At 35.5% G+C, this 19,415-nt stretch overlaps 2 protein-coding genes across 2 annotated transcripts; both read left to right on the forward strand.

Moving 5' to 3' along the window:
• Window positions 1–6,417: 6,417 nt before the first annotated feature.
• Window positions 6,418–7,138, forward strand: LOC139902362 (uncharacterized). Its single transcript, XM_071884998.1, has 2 exons — window positions 6,418–6,724; window positions 6,768–7,138. Exons 1-2 carry the CDS (start codon window positions 6,418–6,420, stop codon window positions 7,136–7,138), a joined length of 678 nt encoding a protein of 225 aa, XP_071741099.1.
• A 612-nt stretch (window positions 7,139–7,750) lies between these two features.
• On the forward strand, window positions 7,751–9,828 carry LOC139899051 (uncharacterized). The gene is made up of 3 exons (XM_071881864.1): window positions 7,751–8,166; window positions 8,960–9,149; window positions 9,255–9,828. The coding sequence occupies exons 1-3, from the start codon at window positions 7,845–7,847 to the stop codon at window positions 9,796–9,798; spliced, it is 1,056 nt and encodes a 351-aa protein (XP_071737965.1). The 5' UTR covers window positions 7,751–7,844; the 3' UTR covers window positions 9,799–9,828.
• The last annotated feature ends 9,587 nt before the right edge of the window (window positions 9,829–19,415 follow it).

Consider the following 19,415-nt stretch of genomic DNA (forward strand, 5'->3'; position numbering starts at 1 on the left):
TGGGTTTTATCTATCAATGCCTCGTGTAAACCGGATTGAATCAACACATCCTTGACTTGAACTTGCCACAAGCCAAAATTGATCCTCCCATCAAATTTCTCTACATCAAACCTCATTGGACAGAACTTCGACATCGTATCCGTATCCTATAAACAACACTTTCTCTCATTTTGCCCACATTTTGACTAGCCGATAGATGTAGTGGAGTGGCGCACATGATCCGTTAAATTGGAAAATCCAACACCCGGTCCACTACAAATTCTTGACACCACTTACTCCGAATCAAAAAAAATATTATATAACGAGATACCCTATACGATCAATAGAACTAGTTTCTCATGTGGACGATCCACTCCCGTGGCAACCACGAAGAGTATACTCCGACTCTTATAACCGAGACCCCCCGTCAAACCTGACGCTCTCATACTAGTTGTAGGGAAATTATGGTCTCACTAATTCCCAACAAACGCCCAATGAAAAACACTAAAGAAATTAGAACAATCCACAATACAAGAATTTAACGTGGAAACTCCAAAAGAGAAGAAAAAATCACGGGCCTCCAAAGAGAGAAATACACTATATCACAAATTGTTACAATGACATAGAAAACTCTCTTAAGCTAACTACACTATCCAAAGTATTTAACTAATACAACTCTCAAACAAGGGTAAGAAAGAAAGAAATAATTAAATACTTAAAGTGTATTGATTGGTGCAAGTTGGAATGAATCCCATGAGCTCCTTTTATAGCCAAGTTACCCACCTCCAACTTCTTCCTCCCACAAATGTGGGATAACATCCTTCACAAAGTAAACATATCAATTTTTCTATCAAAAAAACAAAACCAATACAGAGCACTAAGGTTCAATCCGACACTCAAAAGAATGAATCAAATGGTACATTCTTTATCAAAATGTCTATAGATGCATACCATAATCATTTGAATCCATAAATTATGATATAGAAAAATGATTTAATGTAAATAAATTTAGAGTTCCCATTTGAATTTTGGGCTCTTGTATATGCAGTTTTCTAGATACACGCGCAAGAGAACTAGAAACCGACGCTTACCCTACTTCACATCAGGGGCGGATCTAGTGTGTGCCGAGTGGTTGCACGGGACACCACTGAAATACGCGATGTAGTGGAATTTTTTTTGGGTTTTTAACTATTGACACCTGTGGATAGTGTAAATTTTTTTGAGTGACACCACTAAAATAAGCCATCTAGTAGAATTTTTTTTAAAGTTTTAACCGGTGACACCAGTGACTACCAATCCTAGATCCGCCACTGCTTCACATCACATGAACTCACCTCCATGGTGAGTTTTTGATCTATCCAAATAATTTTATGCTCTCAAATACAACTTTTTTACTTATTTATTTATTTATTTATACTATGGTTCATGACTAGCTTATGGGACTTTATGGATGTGGATTTGAACTAATATCATGAATATCTAGTTTTGTATGTTTGGGTGGGTAAAACTAACCAATTTTAACGTTTGGGACTCATGTCTATGCGTAAGAATGATTAATTTTTATTTCTATAATAATCATTTGATAATAGGTGGTTGTGTAAGTTAATTTTATTGGGAAACACATCAATATGCGTGTAAATTTCAAGCATTCAAATTAGACGTTATAACGATCAACAATAAAAAAAAAAAAATTCAAAATTTAGAAACACATTTTACCCTATTTGTGAATCCCTCCTTTTGAAATGGACACGACGAATACCAAATGACGTGATGCAATGTTGATCTCTTGGATTTAAAACGTGATTTCATTTAGCTAACGCTCTAGCAAATCTCTTTAGTTTATGAACGTTTTATTTGAATTCACGTGATATAAGTTTTGGATTGTTGTAAGAGACTTGTGTGATTTTGAACCTATTAACTTTGTTCATAACTCTTAGACAACAATACTGCACATAGTTCAATTGATGCACTAGGTATTTGAAACAACCCAACCCGTAATCAACACGACAATTTTTTTTTTTTAAATAATAAACCATTAACGCCCAATTAGAATGGTTACATAAAGTAAATCGTTGCATTCAACTTGTTTAAACATACGACGAGTTTAAAGTTTACAAAAAAAAGCACAAGGCCCTTGATCAAATGTAATACAAGTTCGACCCATTTAAAATGATAGTTTTAATCCAAACTACACCCGAACATGGTTTGGGGCTAAACTACCCAAAACACTAGGTCGACTTCAAAAGCTCGTCAAGCATCCAACATGGGAAAACTAGTGTCCAACAACCCCCTTCCCTTTATCCGCACCTACACCTAAAAAGTAAACAACGAGAGGGGTAAGCTAACGCTTAGTGAATGCAATAATTATACACATACATATATAATCTACTTACTTGCAATCACTTACACATTTACCGCATACATGCTAGCAATATAATTAACATACCATCACAAATATAACGCTAAAACTCCGGTAACACAAGCTAGCATAGCAATAGCATGTAACACTAACAATACAATATGATATCCTACAACACACAACCATGGTTAACCAAAATCCAAAGGGAACGATTCTCGCGAATGAACCGTTAGCCACACAGACGCCACTAGTATGCATCACTAGTCCCTTGAGTGGTATCGACGCTCGAACTTTAAACCCACCCGTCACGTGAAATGTGGTATCGCATACCCGAACTTAAAACCCACACTTCACGCCCACACACACACAATGATATGGTATCGAACGCCCGAACTTTAAACCCATATCACATGTCAACACGATGTGGTATCGCATACCCGAACTTAAAACCCACATCGCATTTCGCACAAGTAAATACATTACATACACACATGTATAATTATTCCACTCACCTTATCGCCTTTGGTGAACTAGGAATCAAGCTCGCAACCTTCAATGTAATGCACCTATCACATTATGCATTTAATTAATCATACAATCTAGTGGACTAACCACCAACACTTTACTCTTAGGCATTTAATGACCCAAATGCATTAAATGACCTACTTACACCGAAACCGTCCATTTATGGCCAAGACTCATCATGAATCACTAAAAGCTAGTGATTAAAGTCTACAAACACCAACTAACACAATTTATGGGTTTTTCATACTCATTTTACCCAACTAGGTCAACCATTACCCATTTGACCCATTTTATCACTTAGACTCACCAATTTTGGTCAAACTTAACCCATTAACAATCTTTCATCATTTCACAAGTGTATAAGTGACTAACAACACAATTAACACTTACAAAAGCCCAATTTACATAACCAAACCCTAGGTTAACACCATTTGGATTTCCTTGCATCAAATTAACCCAAATTCACCCATTAAATCCCCAAATGGGTCTTACAAGTTTCAAATGACCAAACCCTAGCCATAAATTAACTAAAACTCGAAACACGGAGTTAAGACTTACCAACACTATCCACTCGTAGCTAAGAACGAGGAGAACAATTTTACTTCTTGCTCCAAAGATCAAATCTCAAATCTTCACTCTCAAATCTCACTTTGAATCTAAATGGGTTTTGTGTTTTGAGAGGAAATAGAGAAAGAAAATGGAAAAGAAATGAATAAAAATGGATAAGTGGCTGAGATTTAGAGTCCCAATTAGATCCATACGCGAAAAGACGAAATTACCCCTTGATTACCCTTTTTAAAAGCTGAATTCGGAGTTAGATGCCCAGAAAGGTCGCGGCGCGACCCCCTTTCTCGCGGCGCGACAATGCAAGTGATTTTCGATCTGAATAACGGGCCTCCTGAATTTGTTTTGAGTTCAACGTCGCGGCGCGGCAAGAACTTTCACGGCGCGGCAAAGGCCTGCGACTGATCATTTCGATAACTTAACTCAACCATTGATTTATTCGACTAGTACACTTCGTTCCCGCTATACATATTCGCCTAAACTTTACCAAATAGTCTCACAAGACTTACTACACTCCTAAACCGTGTATATACTCACACATATACGTTCTCATGCGTGTGTATATATATATATATATATATATATATATATATATATATATATATATATATATATATATATATCGTACACATCAAATTAACACTTTATTTCATTTAATCACATAAACAACGAAGCATAAACGTACTAATGATTAAATATGTACCTTAATTCACGTATGGGAAAAACGGGATGTTAGAGTATTGATGCACTACCTTTTGACTATCCATACATTATCTTCTTAAATTTGAAACAAAAGAAAACGTTTTACCCGCATTACAAAATAGTAACAATGCCTAACCATTAAAGAATTAATCAAAATAGATTCGCACGATAGATAGTTAATATCAATAGAAATTTTGAATACGATGAACATTGTTATCTAAAGCAAAATATCTACACAAAAAATAATTTATAGTAAGTGGGAGTATTAAGATACATTTAGCTTTGTTCAAGTTAGTTATTTAAAGTGTTCATGTTTGATGACTTTATAGGCAATTTTATCATATTGATTTCTTTTAATTCTTGTTAGTTTTTGATAATTCTTGCATCTATGTGTTACTCGATCAACATGTCATCATAAAATGGAAACGAATTACTTACACAACGACCTCAAATAATTTCTTAAAAAAGCTTGAAAGTGTCATTTACTACTAGAAACCAAACAATTTAACCATGATAGGTTTAAATCGGATTATCTCTTTAATGACTTATCCTTAATGATGATGTAAATATTCATCAAAAAAATTTCTTACAAAATTAAAAAACTCTCATTTAAATTCATCATCTCATCAATATTATGAAGCCGAGGTTCTTGAAAGGCCTTTCTCTGAAAATGAAATACATGATGCCATTAACGACTGTGGGAGTACAAAGGCCCCTGGACCCGACGGTTTCAACATGGGTTTCTTTAAAAAGTTTTGGGATATAATCAAAGTTGATCTCATAGAGGCAATCGCTTGGTTTTGGGAAAGTGGGGAGATTTCAAAAGGTTGCAACGCCTCCTTCGTGACACTCATTCCAAAAAAGGTGGATCCTTTGAAGCTAGGTGACCATCGGCCAATTAGCTTGATTGGTTGCTACTATAAAATAGTGGCTAAAATCCTTTCGAATCGTCTCCGAAAAGTAATTCCTTCTCTAGTGGGTCCGGAACAAAGTGCCTTTCTAAAAGGGCGGTTTATTCTTGATGGTGCCTTAATTGCAAATGAAACCATCGATTTCCTTAAGGCTAATCGTAAAAAAGGAATAATCTTCAAAGTTGATTTCGAAAAGGCCTTTAATAGTCTCAATTGGAAATTCCTTTTAGATGTAATGCGGTGTATGGGGTTCGGACTTAAATGGAGTAATTGGATTTCGAGTTGTTTACATTCGGCCTCTATTTCCATTCTCGTTAATGGTGCTCCTACTAGTGAATTTTCACTTGGTAGGGGAGTAAGGCAAGGCGACCCCCTCTCCCCATTTCTCTACATCCTAGCAGCAGAGGGGTTAAATATCCTTACAAAAGCGGCAACGGATAGAAGACTTTTAAGGGGATTGAAGTCGGGAATGATAAGGTATTAGTATCGCATCTTCAATATGCGGATGATACCATATTCTTCGGCGAATGGAGTAGATCGAATGCTTTTAGTCTTAGAAACCTTTTAAAATGCTTCGAGCTATCGTCGGGTTTAAAAGTTAACTTCCAAAAAAGTTGTGTGTACGACGTAGGGGTTGATCTTGAGGAAGTTAGCTTCGTAGCCAATCTCATGGGATGCCAAGTCGGTAGTTTCCCATTCGTATATCTTGGCTTACCTATTGGGTCGAAAATGAATAAACTTAGAGATTGGAATCCGGCAATAGACAAATTTAACACGAGACTCTCAAGTTGGAAAATGCGTTCGTTGTCAATTGGGGGAAGATTAGTCTTGCTTAAATCGGTTCTTACTAGTCTACCGTTGTATTACTTCTCGTTATTCCGAGCTCCGCCATGTGTGATTAATCATCTTGAGAGTGTGAGGAGATCATTTTTTTGGGGTGGGACGGGTTCGGGTCTCAAAATACCTTGGGTAAAATGGGAAAATGTCATTAATACCTTTGACAATGGGGGGTTAAATATCGGGTCACTAAAGAACAAAAACCTTGATCTTTTGGGGAAAGTGGTGGTGGAGGTTTAAAACCGAAACCGACTCGCTTTGGACCAAAGTTATTCGTAGCTTATACGGGTTGTGTGGTGGCCTTTTGTCGGACAATGGTAATAACCAATCTCCGAGCGTGTGGCGTAATATCATTCTTGCAGGTACATCCATGGAAGATATGAGCATCCCCTTTCGAAATTCATTTATCAAATTAATTGGTGACGGTGGCTCTACATCATTTTGGCATGAACATTGGGTGGGTGATGACAAGCTTTGCACTCTTTTTCCTAGGCTATATAGACTTAAGATCGTATCGTCCGAGAGTCTGGTATTGTGGATATGAAATGTTGCTGGTCTCGAGAGCCTTTTGGTCGAACGTCAGGAGAACTCAACAACCTGCGTCAGCTTCTTTCTACAGTTTCGGTCAACAGCAGGGAGAAGGATTCATGGCGCTGGAGTCTATCCTCGAATGGGCAGCTTACTCTCAAAAAGTTAGCTGCCATTCTTGATGAACAGATGCTTCGACCCTTCACCTCACAGCAATGCACTCTTCGTAATAGCCTTGTTCCAAAAAAAAAAATAGAAATCTTTACTTGGCGAGCGTTAAAAAAAAGATTGCCCGTAAGGATTGAACTCGACAAAAGAGGTATTGATTTGCATACCGTGCGGGTGTCCTTTGTGCGATGAAGAATTAGAGTCGGTGGATCACGCACTCTTCCAATGTAAACTTGCTCGTGATATTTGGGATCGTGTATTTAATTGGTGGGGTTTAGGGAATGTCTCAAACATCTCCTTTTCCGAGCTCCTAAACGACAACGTTAATCACTCCTCTTCGCTCCATGGGAAAAAACTGTGGCAAGCTTTAAAGTGGTCTTGTGCGTACCTAATTTGGAGTAACCGGAACAACTTGGTATTCAAAGGTAAAACTTGGAATGCACCGGTTGCTCTAAATGAGATACAAATAAGGTCGTTCGATTGGATTTCTAATAGAGCAAGAGGGAGAAAACTCGACTGGTGCACGTGGATTTCCAACCCAAATATTTATCTAAACACTCCGTGATTGTCTGGCTTTGTATTCTCTCGTATTGTTAGTGTATGTAATTATTCGAGTCTAGTGTGTAGCTATTTTTGTTTCTGTTAGGCTGCTACCTGCAGCATCTCATGTCTGTATGATATACTCGTGTGGATGATCCATGGCCCAATGGATCACATCAGCCTTGTAATTTTCGTGTTGGGTTTTAATGAATTTTTGCTTTTCAAAAAAAAAAAAATTGTAGCTCAAGTTTTCCTCAAATTAATCGAGCATAGAAACACACCATCCTTTACATCTCATTTTTGCTTCACTTTTTTTTTTTTTTTTTTTTTTTTTTTGTATTCCAAACCGTTGATTAAATTTAATCCAATAGACAGGATTTAAACTGCGTGTATCCTTGTGTACGTGTATCAACCAATCAGATTTCACTATTATAGAAAATTCCCCAATTTATTCGTTTTATTCATCATTATTCTTGCATACCTGCAAATCCAAAACACATTACCGTAATTCAATGGCGTTTATGCCGAACTTCTGTATGAATGATCCTCTTGAGCTCGAGTTCATAAATTCATTTCAACTTATAGATATTTACGAAAATTTACTGGTATCTAGGGGATTGTATCGGGGAAGATATAGATGCCGTGAAGCATCTGTGGGTGTATATCCACTAGAATCGTTTTCCTTGGTGTACAATAACTTTTTGGTGACCAATTCCAAAAACGTTTTACAAATGAGAGGTATTAGGAGGCGTAGGGTTGATTGGGCGGTTGCGTTCGAGCCATTTGTGTATACTGTAAGAGATTACGTACATCAGCACTTCAACCATTTGGTAAACAGACATGATGAAACTAGATTTACTGGGAACTGGATTAAAGATATTAAAGGGGTTCTGAAAGGGGTTAAATATTTGCACGATAAAGGTGTATTTCATAATTCCATCCATTATTGTAGCATTATTTACAAACCATCCGAGAATGAAGGTGTTCTGAAAATAGGGGATCCGGTGAATTGCATTTCCAAGTTAGGAAGAACAAGTGCTGAGGTAGCAGCAGGTAATGTATTTATTTATTTTTATATATATTTATTTTATTCATACTAATATATTTAATTATTAAATTTTGTTAATCTATTTGATTTGATACTTAATATTCAATTCACTATTCCGCTGTTTTTAATCAAATCCAATTAATTCAAAACGGGTATCAAATCAAATACTCCGTATAAATTTAAGGAAAAGGAAAAAGGCTGTGTGTAGAAGATTCTGATCAAATCAACAAAAATGGAAGATTCTGATCTCATTCTCCGCCCTTGCAAACACCACCGCACTACCACCATTACTGCCCCTAACAATTGTATTGTGATTGCGGATTATATTACAAAGGTTTCCTATCATCCAGTAGTTATGTAACTAATGTAGTGTATTATTTACAAGGGATGGGATTTGTTCCCTGTTGATTTACAAATATTCTATCAAATAGTTCGAGTTCCTACTATGTTAGCGTTAATATTGTGTTTTAAGATTAAACCAAACACCACCTCCACCTCCATTACTAAAGGTAAGGGGTCTTAGCCCTCTCCCTCCTTTGAAATAATAGCCATTTTATCTCTCCATTAATCATCTAATCCCTCATTTGATTTGTTATTCAGACCACCCTTTAGTCAAGACTTTACTCATGCACTTACTATAAGTGGAGTGGAGTGGAGTATTAGGGAGATTAGGGTTGCATTAATCTCACCACTGCATCACAAATATGTTTACCAACAATGTCCCAAGCCTTTTTTTTAAAGAATAATGAAGAGTATCCTGTTGTTATCTAATACTTGATTAATTTAATTGCATTGCAGTTTATGATAAAGAGTTGTTCAACGTCGGTCAAGTTCTATGTCACATTTTCACAAATGGGTCATACATTCCCCAAAGTGATTATCCTGATGTCATTGAATACACCACGATTCGAAACATGCTATCATGTATGCATGATTTACTAGAAATGAAAGATTTGATTGAGACTCTTGTGAATTTGGATGATAAGAGGTTAGTTTTTATGTGGTTGTGAGATTAATTATTAATATCATAAATAATAATTAAAAAAAAAAATATATATATATTTATAAACATATTTGAAATTTGAAAATGCAGGCAAGTGTATTTGCAAGGTCATTTGGATTCGGGTACTTTATGGTACTCATGGTCAAAGAAACAGCCTTGGTGCTGGTCAAAAGAAAAAAGAATTGACTTTTTAGTAGCCGTAAGCAACACGATGCGTGAAGACCAAGTTTCAGACACACGTCTAAGTCCTATCATCAATGCGGTTAATGTTAAAGGCAATTGGGGGAGGTTATTTCACACAACTATGATTGACATTCTAGAGGTTACAGAGACAACTGATGCTCAAGGACAAGTAGTACGAACAAGAAAGAATCCTTATAACAAGACGTTACCTGTAAGGTTGCTACGTTTCATACGAAATGCTTTGGAGCATCCAAGTGTTGAACCAAACCAAGTTAATATGGGCGACACAGAGATTACCCCGCAGGAACTTAGCAAAATCAGTATTGACAACCGTTTGAGACGTGTCTACCCAAGTTTTTTATTTGAGATATACAAGGACTTGGAGGATGAGGTACGTGGGGGTATGATTTCAAACAAGTTCATGTTAAGAGATTTTTATTATATTCCATAGATTAAATAGATAGATGTGACGTTTGATGTTGGTTGCTTCTTTGAACTTTGTAATGGTTTTTTGCAAGTTTATGCTTTTTGGCTATCTTATTGTAATGGTTTTTTTTTTTTTTTTTTGGGGACATGGTAGTGTGGTATATCTTTCTGTAATGGGTTTAAGTCAAAAACCAAACCCACGGTTATGGTTGTTTTGTTTTAAGTCAATTAGACCGTTAGTTATTCTTTATTTGATATGGTGGTAGTTTGACAATCCCTCCCTTCTTAAAAATATTCTTCACCACAAGAATGTCAAGTGGAAAGTGGAACTCAATTAAAACAGAACCATAGCTTAGGAATTGAAGCAAATGGAAACTGCTACACTTCCATAGTGACAACTTCGTTTGCTTAGTACCTCTCAGAGAGTAACTTGTGGGTGGGGTTGGAGTTTGACATAAACCCAATCACCAACCACAAAAACCTCTGTCAGAACGTTTAAGGGTCTGCACTGCAAAATTCTTCATACCAGCTTGGGCAAACTTCAAAACAGAAATGGCTTAATGACCTGTGTCAACTAGACACGACTGACTGCAGGAGGTGTTTGACCATAAAACTACTTCCAATGGGGTGGGGTGGGGTGGTGGTGGTGGTGTTAGTGTTAATAGATGTATGGTAATTGGTATGGTACCAATACTCGGCCAACGAAAGCCATTTTGTCCATTCTTTACCGCAAATAGCATTCCCAAAGTACTTGTTGACCACCTGCAGGATGATGATTATAAGCCGTCATTTTGTCCATTCTTTAGGCTTTTCTCCAGTCGTGACCACCTCAGTTTACTTAACCCATCTACCACTACAAATATTGCACTTTTACCGCTGGAAAGTGGTAAGCCATCCATAAAGTCCATTGTAAATTGTAATGTCTGACCAAATTCGAGTACTTGCAGTGTAGGCAAATCTCAACATTTCCTCCAGTAAAAACATGATTTTAGCTTGTGTATAGTGGATGATTCTCCTGAATGCCCACCATTAGGGTGGGTCATTATGAAAGTGTTTTATGAGATCAAATGGTATTTGTGTGTTAGCTCCCACCACAATTTTGGACTTCCTTTCCAATCTACCACTCTTCAATTTATAATGTTTTGACACACATCTGCATTTAGCTAACCTACCAGTTTAAATGTCGACATCTACACTTTGTTGGTCAATAGGGATGGTGGAAACACATATTTGTATATAATTTCATAATCAAAACCCATTAATTTGGGCAGCCATTTCATTTGGGTCGTTGGGGTCAAGCAGGTACTTCAAACTTAAGTGATCCGTTTTGATTTTAAAGTGTCCATCCAAAAGGTACCCCCTCCATTTCTCCAAAGCTTTAATAACCGCCATGAATTCAAGTAGACAAAGTTTGAAGTTTGATGTCGTTGGGATAAAGATTTGCTCAAGTAAGCCACCGGGTGTGCCCCTATTGTTGTAAAATGGCCCCACCGGGTGTGCCCCTATTGTTGTAAAACGGACCCGATGATGCCAATACCGCCATGAATTCTTATTAACCCTAAGAATCCTCTCAATTGTTTCAAACTTGTTGGTGTTGGCCAATTTCTCATAGCTTTTATCTTACTTGGATCACTCACTAGCAACACCTTTAGATGAAATTACATGCCCCACGTACTCCACACATACACACTTGGATAACTTTGCAAATACTTCGTTGACCCTCATAACTTCCACTGATGAGCTGTAAATCAGTATATATCGTCAAAGAAAACAAGTGTAAACTTGCGTAAAAAGGGCTTGAAAACGTGGTTCATTAAAGCTTGAAAGGTGGAAGGTGCGTTAGTGTCCCTCATTTGAAATGTCATCATAATTTGATGGTATCCGGACCTTAAATCCAATTTTGTGAACACACTCGAACCCCTTAATTCATCATTAATGGGTATAGGAAACTTGTCTTTTTTTTTTTTTTAGTATAGTATGCTTGTTCAATTTGCATATGTTTCTGTTTCTAGTGGGATCTGATGGTCAAAAACACGTGGAGGTGGCAACTCTTTGGGTCAAAACAGTGTCAATAAGGCTGAGGTAATGTAGTACCTTTGTTCCATATGCCTGATATAAAGGTAGAAGGGTAAATGCACAATTGCATTCTGCTTCCACCATTTTGTTTATTTTCTTGCCATTTGCCCATGTTTTAGTCGCCATTGAATTCAACTCCATTGTATTCCAAGCACCATTTCACATCCTCCAAGTGCTGCTACCACTACCGTGCCACTTTGGAATATAAGTCAACTTTTCACAATGACTTGTGCATTAGCAACAAGATTATTACAATGCAGATTAAAAAAGGGATTGGATTTGAATTGTTAGTCGTATTGAAGATAATATCATGATAACTCATGAATTGCTTAAAGGGTATAATAGGAAAAATGGGCCCCATAGATTTGCCATGAAGATTGACATCCAAAAAGCTTATGATACAGTGACTTGGAGTTTTTTTAGGAAAGCATTTTGGTGGGGTATGGTTTGTATTAATGCTGGTATACATGGGTAGGAAGAGGGTTAAGGCAAGTGGACATACTTGTTTACAATAGTAATGGAGGTGCTTCATCTGAAGCAGATTGGTAAAAAAATCCTGCCTTTAAATATCATCATGGGTGTAAGAAACTAAAATTGACCCATGTGAGTTTTGCTGATGACTTGTTACTCCTTTTTCATGGTGATGAAGAATCTGTGAAGGTGATTAAACACAGGCTCTAGAGAAATTTAGTCATGTTTCAGGTTTATATCTATCCCAAAGTTCAATCTATTTTGGGAGTGTTCCTTTTGTCATAAAACAAAAAAATATTAAGTATTTTGCCATTTCCTGTTGGTTGGTAGGTAAATTGCCTGTGAGATATTTAGGGATTCCTTTGTTGGCCAAAAGACCTAGTGTTGCTGATTGTAAGAGCTTGATAGATAAAGTGAAGAGTAAGGTGAACAATTGGAGGAAATAGAAAGTTATCTTATGCTGGAAGGTTATTACTCATTAACTCTGTTTTAACCTCCACTGTGTTCATGCTTCCCAATACTATTTTAAATGAGATTGAAAAAGTGTTGAAGAATTTCCTGTGACTGTTAGAGGTAAAGCAAGAATTGCCTGGTAAAAAGTATGTATGTATGCCTAAGGATCAAGGTGGCCTTGGGATTAAGCCATTAAAAGAATGGAATGAGATTCTTTTAATGAAACAACTTTGGAAAATTGTGATAAAAAAAGATTCATTATGGTACAAGTGGGTCAATATTGTGAAACTTGAAAATAGGAGTATTTGGGAAGTGCAGGGAGGGTGATATTAATGATACCTGGAATTGGAAACAAGTTTTGGGGTTGAGAGATATGATTAAAAAGCATGTATATTATGAGATTGGGAATGGTCAAAATACTTCTGTTTGGTATGTGTGGAGCAGATTGTATCCAGAACAAAAAAGGTATAATTTCAGGGTTTAAAGATGATATGGTTATAGATCAATATAGGGATGATCATGGTGAGAGTTGGCCAGATGAGTGGATTGTTAAATTTCCTATCGTGGAAAAAATTAAAATACCTAGATGGTCTGATAAGCAAGATGAAGTTGTTTGGATCACCAAAGACAATAAAAAAGTCCCTTATTCTACAAAGCAGGCTTGGTTAGACCTAAGGGTTGAGGGTCTAGTTAAAGAGTGAGGTCACATTGTGTGGTTTCCTCAAATTGTTCCTAATCATGCTTTTATTCTGTGGCTAGCTGTATGGGATAGAGTAGGCAAGAATGTTGAAATGGATGGTTAATTTCAAGAACTTATTCTTTAGTTGCAAGTATTCTGGAAAAGTTTGGTTAAGCATGAAGAAAATGTTATTATCCAAGGGCCTGCCTAATAAGCTTAGTGATATTGTTATGCAAATGTCCAAATATCCTTTTAGTAATCATATTTGGAAAATTATCACAAGATTGGTGTTGGCTGCTTTTGGAGTATGGAGAAATTTAAACAAAGTAGGAAAAAGCGCCACAAAAGGTGAGTTAAGGTGTTGCACGAATTTTGCAGATTTCGGTAAGCGTGAAACAGTGAAATGCGGCGCATCACTCTAAGGATGCGGCGCATCCATGCAGCAAAATAGTCCGAAGATTTTAGATGCGGAGCATTGAGCTGAAATGGCGCATCAAAGGGGTTAGATGCGGTGCATCCAGATCCAGATGCGGCGCATCTGGAGCCGGTACTTGAATCTGAAACGTGGAAAACTATAGGGATGCGGCGCATCTCTTTCAGATGCGGCGCATCGCCTCTCTGTCAGCAATTTGGCAAGTTGCAACCTTTACATCCGAGCATGCTTTGGCCTCCTTTTACTTTAGGTGCAAAGTTGATCACTTTACACCTAAAATTAGGGCTGTGATCATGCCAATACAAGGTGGAAAGCATGGCTAGTTGGTTTATCTTTCATGATTGCTAGCACACTTGAAGATCAAGTTGAAGTTTCATGGTGTTCTTGTTTTCTCTATATATAGAACTCATTGTATGCAATTGTATCACACCACTCTCAAATATTCAGTAAATAAACGATCTCTAGTTGGCCCGTGGACTAAAGCAATCACAACGATTGCATATAACCACGTTATATCTTGTGTCGTTCTTACATTTCTTGCATTTTAATCTTTCGTTCATTAAGTGGGTTGAGTGATCTTGATAGTATCACTACTCGGCTAGTAGTCTTGTAGAATTACTAGCGTTGTTTGGGTCCTAATATCCTAACAGCTGCATCTGTGTATCATGATCATGTGTGGATGGAAAGAAATCTGACGAGAGATGAAGCTGAGTTGGCCGAATGCATAAAGGAATTTATTCGGATGAAAGTTGTTGACCTTGAAGGTTAAAAGTTCAAAAGACGTGCAAAAGGTAGAGTTGGTGTGGAATATTAAGTGGAAATGTAATTTGTAAGGGTTGAGTGATTGTTTGTGGTATTGTTTATGTATTGGGTTGTGTTTTGTTGGGGTGGTTGTGTATGTTTGTACTTTGATTATTAATATAATTCTCCCTTTTTTGCAAAAAAAAAAAAATATTCTGTTTCCATGTTTCCACCAGGTACCATCATCACTGACATTGTTGGCATCCCAATTTCTTTCTTGGCCGTTTCTAAATCCAAGAAATTATGTGTACTACCTGAATCAAAATGAGTATGTGATCCTTTTGTTTTACCCTCATTGTTTGGTGGTGAGTAATCTTCGTTCACATTACAATATCACTTCTAGTGAAACCACTACATTTATTTATGACGTGGAGTGGAGTGTGTGTAGCGTTGGTCACAATAAAAACAATTGATTTTTTAGCTCGTTTTTCTTCCATTTGTTGGGCGTGCAAACCTATCCCACATAGGAGGGAGACAAAAACAAATGTATGTATATAAGTTTAAGGGGAAGTCCCTCTAATACCAATTGGTTTTAGAAAAGGATGGACTCTTGGGCTTATATTGCAGGACATTGTGTTTGGGCTATGCGATCTTACAAATGGTATCAGAGCTAGGCTATAGCCCGATGTGGTGAACGACGCAGTGGTGGCGCACCCCTAAGCGCACGGTGCGACATGGCACACCCCTCAGTTTGCCAACGATAATGGAGCCATGGTGCCTTATATCGAAAGTCTTCCTTCCCAAGGCGTGGAAGTGCGGCGTGTCCCGATGGTGAAAGAAAAGTGAAAGAAAGAGATCGGCGGTATAAGAGGCGTGTCTCGGTAGTGAAAGAAAAGTGAAAGAAAAAAGACCGGTGATATAAGATGGCGGGAGTATCGTTGAAGGGGAGGCTCGGTGATGTGGTCTTCGGTTTGAGGGGAGGATTGTTGGGCGTGCAAACCTATCCCACATAGGAGGGAGACAAAAACAAATGTATGTATATAAGTCTAAGGGGAAGTCCCTCTAATACCAATTGGTTTTAGAAAAGAATGGACTCTTGGGCTTATATTGCAGGACATTGTGTTTGGGCTATGCGATCTTACACCATTGTGTTAACCTTTTTCTATTTGGATTTTCACTACTCTTTTGATTATTATTGTTGCAAGGGACTATTGGTAAAGCCAATTGAGTGTTATTATTGGTAAGGAATAGTGATAGCGGAATGTATCAAACCCATCTTCCAACGAAATAATTCAATATCTTTTTGCAATCCCTCCGAGAAATAGGCTAATTGCGTGCGCTAATATCCTATCCACCTTGTTAAGTAATTGTTCAAATTCATCGTGGTGACGTAATTAGCAATGTGTGATGTGTTAGTAGCCCCCCAAAAATTGTTTTTAGACATTCAAGCATCGTGGTAAAAAAACATTAATAATGGTTAATATGGATAACAAACCCTGTGATATTTGATGTTAAACCTACACCAAAAGGAGGAGTCGGAGGTTTTTTTTTCACTCTTCTCCTTGAAGAACACCTTGGATTGAGATAAAATGAGGAGTTTCTGAAAATAAGGGTGTTTTTCCTTGCTCGAGAAATAAATGCTGACTTCTTATAGCTTACTTATGTCATGGGTGTTGCTTTGTTTACTTATGTATTCTTTATTCTTTGATCTTTCAAAAAAAAAAAAAAAAAGACAGAGAGAGAGAAAAGTTTATGGAAGCAAAACGTTTATCTAAGTTTTAAGTTTTAAGTTTTAAGTTCAAAGATGTGTTTCTCAAGTTTGTACAAGAACCTAATTCTTTGTTCTCACGAAGTATATACACTATGCAAAACGCATCACAATTCTTAAACCTTCCAAGGTGATAGATAATAATCATAATAAAACGAGTCCTGAATTATTATTCTCTTCTTAATTTTGCAAAGTTCATGATTATGAACATTAAACCTGGAACTATACGGGTCATGAAGAGATTGCAAATTGTATCAAACCCTATTTTCTTGGTTTTTTAAAACGGTTTTATGGAACCCTTAGCGATACATAAATTGTATCACCAACATCTAAGCATGGGATTATATTAATCGTCTGTTTGTAGGGTAAGAAACGTTTATCTGAAAGATGGGCGGTGACGTCGTCATCAAATAAGAATGTTCTATAACATAGAGAAATAGAGAAATTCAAAGAAGTTTGAGTACATTAGGTCTTGCGATGTGAACAAAACAGAACATTAGCGATGTAAATCCTATTAGATCAACCTTGATAAACAAAATAGAGGAAACTAACCGCGAGTTTTTTTAGGGACTTTTTTTAATTTTAAGTGGAAAGGAATGAGAATGAATGAATAATGATAGAAAGGAATGTAATATAAAATATGTTATGTGTATTCTCGGGAACTAAAACATAGAAAATGAAACTAATGTTAACCTAAAATTTCAAAATATAATCCTAGAAAACAACTTTTATATATTATAGTTTGTAAGCTTAAACACAAAACTTGGTTACAAAACTTGGTTCCTAGAACCCGATTAAGTTCCTGGAACCTAGTGGAAAAAACACACAAAAACAAAAAAAATGTTAACCTAAAATTTCAAAATATAATCCTTGAAAACAACTTTAAAACCATACTTATGTTTTTAATTAATTTCAATATATAAAATCCCCTGAGTGTGTGTCTTAGCAACTTAAACTTTATATGTGTTAATAACATGTAGATTATGAAAATCCCCTAACTTAATACATTTTATATTTTATATATTATAGTTTGTAAGCTTAAACACAAAACTTGGTTCCTAAAACCCAAAAACACACAAAACAAATACAAATGTTAACCTAAAATTTCAAAATATAATCCTTGAAAACAACTTTAAAACCATACTTACCTTTTTAATTAATTTCAATATCTAAAATCCCCTGAGTGTTTCTCAGCAAACTTAATACATTTTATATTATTAATTTCAATATCTATTATTAACTTGTGTTAATAATATAAAAATCCCCTAACTTAATACATTTTATATTTTATATATTATAGTTTGTAAGCTTAAGCTCAAAACTTCTTCCTGGAACCCGATTCAAGTTGAAACCTAGTAGAAAAAACACACAAAAACAAATGTTAACCTAAAATTTCAAAATATAATCCTTTAAAACAACTTTAAAACCATACTTATGTTTTTAATTAATTTCAATATACAAAATCCCCTGAGTGTGTCTTACCACCTTAAACTAAACTTGTGTTAATAACATGTAGATTATGAAAATCCCCTAACTTAATACATTTTATATCTTATATATTATAGTTTGTAAGCTTAAACACAAAACTTGGTTCCTAAGTTGAAGTTCTTGGAATCTAGTGGAAAAATCACACAAAACAAATACAAATGTTAACCTAAAATTTCAATTGAAAACAACTTTAAAAACATACTTACCTTTTTAATTAATTTCTTTCAATATGAGTGTCATATTGTCTTAGCACCTTAAACTAAACTTGTGTTAATAACATGTAGATTATGAAAATCCCTAACTTAATACATTTTATATTTTATATATTATAGTTTGTAAGCTTAAACACAAAACTTGGTTCCTGGAACCCATTGAAGTTAAAGTTCCTGGAACCTAGTGGAAAAAACACACAAAACAAATCCAAATGTTAACCTAAAATTTCAAAATATAATCCTTGAAAACAACTTTAAACCATACTTACGTTTTTAATTAATTTCAATATCTAAAATCCCCTGAGTTGAAAATCCCCTAACTTAATACATTTTATATTTTATATATTATAGTTTGTAAGCTTAACCTCAAAACTTGGTTCCTGGAACCATTCAAGTTGAAGTTTAATTCATGGTGGAAAAAACACACAAAAACAAATGTTAACCTAAAATTTCAAAATATAATCCTTGAAAACAACTTTAAAACCATACTTATGTTTTTAATTAATTTCAATATATAAAATCCCCTACACCACCTTAACATGTAGATTATGAAAATCCCATTTTATATTTTATATATTATAGTTTGTAAGCTTAAACACAAAACTTGGTTCCTAGAACCCGATTAAGTTCAACCTAGTGGAAAAAAACACACAAAAATAAAAACAAATGTTAACCTAAAATTTCAAAATATAATCCTTGAAAACAACTTTAAAACCATACTTATGTTTTTAATTAATTTCAATATATAAAATCCCGTGAGTGTGTGTCTTAGCACCTTAAACTTGTGTTAATAACATGTAGATTATGAAAATCCCCTAACTTAATACATTTTATATTTTATATATTATAGTTTGTAAGCTTAAACACAAAAATTTGTTCCTAGAACCCAAAAACACACAAAACAAATACAAATGTTAACCTAAAATTTCAAAATATAATCCTTAAAAACAACTTTAAAACCATACTTACCTTTATAATTAATTTCAATATCTAAAATCCCGTGAGTGCTTCTCAACAAACTTAATACATTTTATATTATTAATTTCAATATCTATTATTAACTTGTGTTAATAATATAAAAATCCCCTAACTTAATACATTTTATATTTTATATATTATAGTTTGTAAGCTTAAACACAAAACTTGGTTCCTAAGTTGAAGTTCTTGGAACCTAGTGGAAAAAACACACAAAATAAATACAAATGTTGACCTAAAATTTCAATTGAAAACAACTTTAAAACCATACTTACCTTTTTAATTAATTTCAATATGAGTGTGTCTTAGCACCTTAAACTAAACTTGTTATGATTATGAAAATCCC

This window comes from Rutidosis leptorrhynchoides, chromosome 3 (assembly GCF_046630445.1).
Source record: "Rutidosis leptorrhynchoides isolate AG116_Rl617_1_P2 chromosome 3, CSIRO_AGI_Rlap_v1, whole genome shotgun sequence".
In the NCBI taxonomy this organism is placed as follows: domain Eukaryota; kingdom Viridiplantae; phylum Streptophyta; class Magnoliopsida; order Asterales; family Asteraceae; genus Rutidosis; species Rutidosis leptorrhynchoides.